This window comes from Corapipo altera, unplaced genomic scaffold (genome assembly GCF_003945725.1).
Source record: "Corapipo altera isolate COAL_440 unplaced genomic scaffold, ASM394572v1 71, whole genome shotgun sequence".
NCBI lineage: Eukaryota > Metazoa > Chordata > Aves > Passeriformes > Pipridae > Corapipo > Corapipo altera.
In genome coordinates this window covers 4,991,486-4,999,444 of record NW_020884916.1, presented here as the reverse complement: position 1 = coordinate 4,999,444, position 7,959 = coordinate 4,991,486, and the positions used below count along the sequence as shown (strand labels likewise).

At 50.4% G+C, this 7,959-nt stretch overlaps 1 protein-coding gene across 1 annotated transcript in view; it reads right to left on the bottom strand.

Moving 5' to 3' along the window:
* Positions 1 to 5,987, bottom strand: part of FEZ1 (fasciculation and elongation protein zeta 1) — a 12,257-nt gene extending 6,270 nt beyond the window's left edge. The window contains exons 1-3 of the mRNA XM_027655544.1: positions 5,556 to 5,987; positions 1,597 to 1,690; positions 407 to 505 (exon numbers count right to left, since the gene is read on the bottom strand). Of these exons, the coding sequence (XP_027511345.1) occupies positions 407 to 505; positions 1,597 to 1,690; positions 5,556 to 5,830 (468 nt within the window). The 5' untranslated portion in view covers positions 5,831 to 5,987. The remainder of the gene's footprint in view (positions 1 to 406; positions 506 to 1,596; positions 1,691 to 5,555) is intronic.
* Between the last annotated feature and the right edge of the window lie 1,972 nt (positions 5,988 to 7,959).

Genomic DNA, 7,959 nt, shown 5'->3' with positions numbered 1-7,959 from the left:
CCTGCACCCTGCATCCCACATCTGCACCCTGCATCTGGTACCTGCACCCTGCACCCCACATCTGCACCCTGCATCCCACACCTGCACCCTGCACCTGGCACCTGCATCCTGCACCCCACATCCACATCTGCACCCTGCACCAGCATCCTGGAGCTGCAACCCACCTCTGCCCCCCTACCCCTTTCATTCTTCCCATGCCACCCACTTTATCCAGCATCCCCACCCCACGTTCCCATCTGCACCCAAATCCCGTGTCAGCACCCACCACCTGCACTTCCCTTTACATCCACATCCTCATCCCAAGATAACGGGATTTGGTCTTTCCTTGTGCTTTCAGCACATGGCCATGGGGCTGGGGGGGGTTAAAGGGCACACAGGGATCCAGGTGCCCAGGGGGTGGGGGTACCTGCTCAGCTGTCAGCAGCGGCTCCTCGTTGATGCCCGAGTCCTGCTCACTCCTCTCAGTGAGCTCCTCCTCTTCCTCCTCCTCCTCCTTCCCACCGAGCTGCAGGAGACACAGGCTGGGCAGCCTTGGGGGCACCAGAGGCCCGGCCCAGCACGGACACAGGCACAGCCCTGGCACAGGGAGAGGCACCAGGGAACTCTGGCTCAGGGGGACAGGCTGCACGGGGGGTGGCATGAGGAGACACCGGATTGAGGGGATTGGATGGAGATGCTGGGTGGGGATGTTGGGTGCGAGGACGTTGGACAGAGGTCCTGGATGGAGATGGATGGAGATGTTGGATGGGGAAGTGTTGGACAGGAATGTTGGGTGGGGCTTTGAACAGAGACACTGGAGACAGAGATGAACAGGGAAGCACTGGAGGGGGAGGTGATGCAAGGAGATGTATAGAGATGTTGGATAGGGAGACACTGGCTGGAGAGTTGTTGGATGGAAGAAGGCAGGGAGAAGTACAGGTCTGTTGGATGGAGCTGCTGGACGGAGAGATGTTTTATATATATAAATATATTGGGTGAGGAGGTGCTGGATATGCTGGATGGAGATGCTGGGGATGTTGAATGGGGAGATGAGGGATGGTGAAGCTCAATGGTCTGATGGAGACTCTGGGTGGGGACACGGGACAGGGAGATGGCAGAGGGGACCTCTGAATAGGGAAGGGATGGGTGGAGATGTCAGACAATGAGGCATCTTCTTTATTGCCACCTTTCAGTCTTTTTCACCTTTTCAGAAGCAAATAACCCGAGAAAGTCACATTCTCTTCCCCCTTCAGCCATGGGCTGTGTTAAATCCAAATGGGTGAAATTCCGTGGATTCTGGGGCGATTTCACAACCCCAAAAGCAGCAACTGAGAGCAAAAACTCACCACAACAATGAAACCACTATTTTCTACCACCCAAAATACCCCACCCCATCCCTGACATGGGACAAATCGGCAAAACCCAGACTGTCAAACTAAACACTTCATCTTGCCCGTTTCAGTGTGATTTCACCCTAAAATGTGGACACTCACTGCAGCGGTGCTGCAGCACCCCAAACCACCATTTTTGGGTAGCTTTTGGGTTTGCAGTGCCCTGATGGTCACTAAGCCTGAGGAGAGGGGGGCTCTGGGGAGCCAAGGGGGGCCACAGCCGTACCTGGGGGTTGGTGCCGTCGGGGGCCTCAGTGCCAGGGAGCCATGGCCGGGGGGAGCTCCGGGGGGCAAAGCCATCAGTGAGAGCATCCCAGACCCTGCAGGGAGGTGGGTGGTGAGTGGCAATTCCCAAAATGCTGCCTCTCAGAGAGCTGTCTCAAAAATGGCACGCCGAGACACCTCGGAACGTCCCAAAATGCAGCCCCACAAACAACCTGAAATGCCCTATAAAAATCCCAAAACACCACTGAGATGCCTGAAACATCCCAAAACACCCCAAATGATACCCTAGAAAACCCCAAATACTGTCCTAGAAGATCCCAAAGCTTCTCAAAATAGCACCATGAAATATTGTCCTGAAATACCCCAAAGCACCCCAAAATGCTGCCCCAGCACCTGAGATGCCCCCAAATGGGATTTTGAAATGCTGCCATCAAAACACCACCAAAAGGCCACTGTAATGTTCCAAAATGTTTCCAGATGTCCCAAAAGACCACCAAAAAACATCATCACGACTCCCTGAAGTGGCCCAAAGCACCATCCTAAAACACTGCCCCGAAAATCTCTGAAAGGCCCCAGACCACCTCAAAATGCTGCCCTGGAACACCCCAAAACATCCCCAGCTGTTCTCCTGAAATACCCCAAAAGGGTATTTTAGGACCCTAAAGGTGCCAAAGCTCCAAAATGCCACCCTGAAATGCTCCAACCATCCAAAAAAGACCCCCGAATTATCCCAAAACATCCCTTTTTAACACCCGGAAACACCCTAAAATGCTTTCCTGAAACACTGACCAAAATGCTCCAAAATGCTGCTCCAGAACACACTGAAACATCTCAAAATGCTGTCCCCAAATTCCACCCCAAAAAGCTTCCCAATGCCTCCAAATACTGCCCTGACATCCTAAAACACCCCAAAATGTTGCCTTGACATATTGCCCAGAAACCCCTTAAAAAGCCTCAAAAAGCTGTCCAGCTTTTTGAAATACCCCAAAATGCCACTGCAATGCTCCAGAACACCCCTCAATTGTCCAACACCCCAAAACGCTTCCGTAATGCCCCAAATGCCCCAAAACTCCCCAGAATGCTGAGCTGGAACAGGTTGAAAAACCTCACAATGCAGCCACAACACCCAAAAAATGCCACCCTGAAACACCCCAAATTGTCACCTCGACACAGCCCTGAAACCCCCCAGAGCTGCCCTGAAAAGCCCTAAAAGATATCCCTGCAATGTACAAAAATCCTGCTTTGAAATATGCCCTAAAACACCCCAAAAACCAGCTGTGATGCCCCGAGAAGCCCCAAAACACCCCCCAAAGTTTCCCAAAATACAGTCCTAAAAACCTGGAAACACCCCTAGAAGTTCCCCAAAGCAGCTCAAACCATGGCCCTGATACCCCAAAATGCACCAAAATCCCACAGAATTGCCCAGAATTCCCCCAAATTTCCTCCTCTGTGTCATTATTGGGAGTGTCTGGTTCTGCCCTACAGTGCTGGATCAATTTTGCCCAATTTTACCCCAATGAAGTTGCATGGGGGAGAGAGAACAGAGGGGAAAAAAACAAAACCAGGGGAAAATGGGGAAAAACATGGGAAAAAATGTTCAAAAAAGTCCAAAAAAGTGAAAAAGAGAAAAAAGAGAGGAAATGGAGGAAAGGGAGGGAAGGGGGGTAAAAAGGGAAAAAATTGAAATGTGAAAAAAGGTGAAAAAAGGGGTGGAAAGAGAGAATAGAAAGAGAAGGGGAAAGGAAGAGAGGGGAAAAGGGGGGAAAAGAAAGAAAGGGAAAAGCAAAAAACAGAGGAGAAAAGAGAAAAAAAGGCATAAAAAAGATGGAGAAAAAGGGCAAAAAGGGAGAAAAGGAGTTAAAATCGGGGAAAGGAAATTTGGGTGAAAGAGGGGAAATGGAAAAAAATGAAAAAGAGGGAAAAGAAGGAAATGGGGGGAAAACGGAGAAAGATGAGAAAAAGGGGAGAAAGGGAAAGAGGGGAAAAGAGGGAATAGGGAAAGGAGGAAAAGGGCCAAAAGAGGGGAAAAAAAACTGGGAGAAAAAGAAAACGGGGAAAAAGAGAAAATGTAAGAAAAAAGAGGGAATGAGGTAAAAAATAGGGGAAAAGGGGGAAAAGTGGAGAACTGGAGGAGGAACAGAGAAAATGGGAGAAAAGATCAGAAAACAGTGGGTTTGATCCAACGTGGTGCCACATCCTAATTCCCTGAAAATCACCCCAAAACCCCCTGCCCTTTCCCAGCCTGAAAACTGCTCATTTTTGGGGATTTATCTTATTATCCTCCTCACCAGAGCTGAATTCCCCTTGAAACTAAAGATTTCACCAATTAACAAACAAAAACGCACATGGCAAACCCCCACACTGCTATTTTTTAACAAAAAAGCAGCAAATCAGTGGTTATCCCCCCAAATTTGCCTTTTCCCCCCTGCTCTTAAAGGGCCAGCACCCCCTCCAGGGCCAAGCCCAGAGCAGCAGCAATTTCTGGGTTAATTATGGCCAGAAATGGTTAATAATTGGGGAAATCCAGCGCCTGTAAGGCCCCGGCCCCTCCCCCACCCCGCACACAGGGCTCATTCAAGGAGGAAGAAAAAAAAAAAAAAAAAAAAAAAGCCCTGTTTTGCCCAAAGTGACCCAAAAAAAGACACAATAAACGGCACAAAGCGGCGACAGCGCGGCCGCCCCGGCGCGCGGCCAAGTTGCCTTTTGCTCTGAAAAACCATCGATTCGGCCAATTGCGAAAATCTGTTCGGCCTCAGCTGCTTTCGGTGACAAAAAGCCAACAAAACAAAACAAAACAAAAAAAATCAATGGGTTTGGGGCTTTTTTGGGGTTTAAAATAACCCCCTTTGCCCGGTGAGAATAAGGATTAGCGATTGCGGCCTGGGGAATAATCCCAGTTAAACACACACCAAAAATCCATGAGAAATGTGAGAGTGTGTGAACATTATGGGGGAAAAAAACCCCATGGATTTGGGGAAAAAAAGTCCATGGTTTTGGGGAAAAAAAGCCCATGGATTTGGGGAAAAAAAAAAGCCCATGGATTTGGGGAAGAAGAGGCATTTTGCAACAAAGCAAGGTTTTTAATGAAATTGTAGAATTTAACGCAAAAGGCACAATGTTTATTGAGGGGCCTGAGGGGAGTTTGACCCCAAACTGGCTGTCCCCTGGCGAGGTACAGAGGAGGTGGCCAAGCTCTACTCACACCTTACTCAAGGTTTATGCTCAACCCCCCGTGCTCTCCTGGCAGAGAAGGAGCCATGACCCCCTGGGACATGCTGTGCCACCTCTTAGGATGCTACTGCAGGGATCCCACACAGTTACTCCAAAGATCCTACACAGCACCTGCTCCAAGGTGCTGCATGATCATGCTGCAGACTTGTGTGTGGTGGGAGCTCAGAAGCATGCAAGGAGGTGCAAGAGGTCCCAGAGGGGTGTTAGTCGTAAGATACTACACCGTTACTCCCAAGTGCTACACGATCACTTTGCAATAGGTGAGCTGGACTGCATGCTGTGGGAAGGGGGGGAATGTCATGACCATGCAAGGAGGCATGCAGGCCCAATCATATGATCCTATGCAGCTACTCCAAGGATCCTACACAGCTACTCACAGGATACCCCACAGCTACTCCATGGTGCCCCATGGCTATACCATGGCACAAGGGGCCGAGGTGTATGTGGGCTGTACCTTGCCAGCGAGGTGGCCTGCAGACCCCAAAGACATCCTTTTCCGTGGGATCCTACAGTGCTATTCCCAACATGGAGCACGACCATGCCCTCGATGCAGGGGGCTGCTCAGGGAAGGGCGCAAGGAGGCACAGTGGCTTTGAGAGGCCTTACTCACAGGTTACCACACCACTGCTTTCATGCCTTGCACGGTCGTGCTGCAGTGCTGGGAGCCAGTTTGCACTGCAGGGGGGGTGTCAGGGGTACATGTCCCCAGAGCAGGGGGGCCTTACTCACTCCTCATCCTGCAGGCGCTCCTCCTCCTCCTGCGCCTGGAGGTGCCCCCGCACCGGGGCCAGGCCCTCGGTGGCAGCGTCGTAGTTGCGGAAGCAGACGGTGAGCTTCTCGTCGAACTCCTGCACCAGGTCCTCCATCGACTTGAAGCTCATCATCTCGGCCGAGAAGCTCTCCAGCTCCGCCAGCGCGGGGTCCGCAGGGCGCTGCAGGGGCCCCCCATCGTCGCCGGGCCCCTCCTCGAACTCCTCCTCCAGGCTCACCAAGGGCGCCTCCATCCTCCTCAACACCGATGTGCCGCCTTAGCTGCGGGGACAGGGTGCCTGTGAGGCACCAGGCTGCTAACAGGCTACACCCCCAGGCTCCCCGTTCCCTTTGCTGCTGCTCTGCTGGCTGAAACCCTACTGCCAGGGCTCTTACACAACCAACAGTATCTCTGCAGTATCCCAGTAGTATCCTAACAGGATCTTAGTACTGCCTTCATAGAAATATGCTGACACCCTGACATTATTCTAGCAGCAATTTACTAGTAGCAACAAAGTTCAGACAGTGGTCCAAGTAGCTTAGTGCTATTCTGACAGTATGTAAAAAAGTCATAACATTACCTTTGTGCCTGAAGTGATAGTATCTTAGTGGTATCCTTATACTGTATCACTACCATCTTAGCAGCGGCCTGAAAGTATCATACTAGTATCAGTAATGGGCTGACAGTATCCCAAAAGTTTGAGTGTTGCCCTGAGAGCAACTATCTTACCACAACTATCTCACCACTATGTTTTCTAGTGCCCTTGTATTGGGAGTATCCTACTGGTATTCCACTTGCATCCTGAGAGCATCCTCCTGAAAACTGAGTAGTCTTGATAGCACCTTAGTAGCTTTGTGATAATATCCTGGTAGTATCACAGTAGTAGTCTGATACTATCTTAGTAGTATCCTAGGAATGGCCCTGTAGTATCTTAGTAGTGCCTTACTTGCATTGTGAAAGGATCTCAGCAGCATTTTTGGAGTACCCAGGCAGTATCCTGACAACATCGTAGCAGCATCCTGATAATAGCTTTTAGCTACACCTAGAGTATCCTAGTAGCAGCCACTGAGTAGCTCAGCATTGCCCTGATTTTGTACCAGTACAGGCAGGAATATCCTGATGCTGTCAGGAGCATCCCAACAGCATCCTGGTTCCAGAATTCACAGTGCCCTGACAGTACCACAGCATATAAATTATTAAGGAGTGCCCTGATAGGATCCTATTAGTGGTGTAATGGCATAGAGTTATTATCTTCATAGTGTCCTGGGAGTATCTTGGTAGTGCAAAGTCATACCCAGATATTATCTTACTGCCATGTAACTACACTGAAAGCAACTTAAACATATCCTGAGAGTAACTGGAACCATTGGTTACTCTCCATCCAGTGTGAGTTGCTCCAGTGGCACCTTCATACGAGTATTTCAGTATCAGCCCTGGAAATGTTCTTGAAATATCCTAGTGGTGTCCTGATAGAATCCTGGTAGTGCCCTGACAGTACCTCAGCAGAGTTCTCACAGCAGCCCACCAGCATCCACATAGTATCCTGAGAGTATCTTAGTGCCACTCTGTAAGTTCTTTACTACAGCCTGCAGAGAAACGTCTCCACATTCCACTAAACTCAAGATAGCACCTTAGCAGCATCCCAGCAGCATCTCAGCTGTGTCTAGATAGCAGTTCACTATGTCAGTAACTCAGAAGGTTACTGAGGATATCCCAGTAGTACTGAGCAGCAGCTTCCTAGGAAGCAAATAGTAACCTAGTAGTAAGGCAGGAATAGCCCAGTGAAGGCATCACTACACTTCCCTGGGGACGGGAGCAGAAACATCACAGCTCTGGGGGGAAGCCCGGCCAGACCAGGGCTTTGAGTAGCACCCACTCACACCCACGTGCTCCTGCACCCACGTGCAGCACACTCACACAGCCCTGGGCACATGTGTGCTCCACAGCGTGGGCAAGAGCCTGCAAAGCCTGCAGCACGTGCCCACACACACCTGTGCACACCTGAATGCACACACACCATGCAGGTGTGCACACCTGAATCCACACACACTCTGTGCACACCTGAATGCACACACACCATGCAGGTGTGCACACCTGCATCCACACACACCTGTGCACATCTGAATACACACACACACTGTGCATCTGTACACACCTGTGCACACCTGAATCCGCAGACACTATGCAGGTGTGCACACCTGCATCCACACATACACACCCTGTGCACACCTGAATCCACACACACACACTGTGCACCTGTACACACCTGTGCACACCTGAATATACACACACTGGGCACACCTGTGCACACCTGAATCCACACACACTATGCAAGTGTGCACTCCTGCATCCACACATACCCTGTGCACATCTGTGCACACT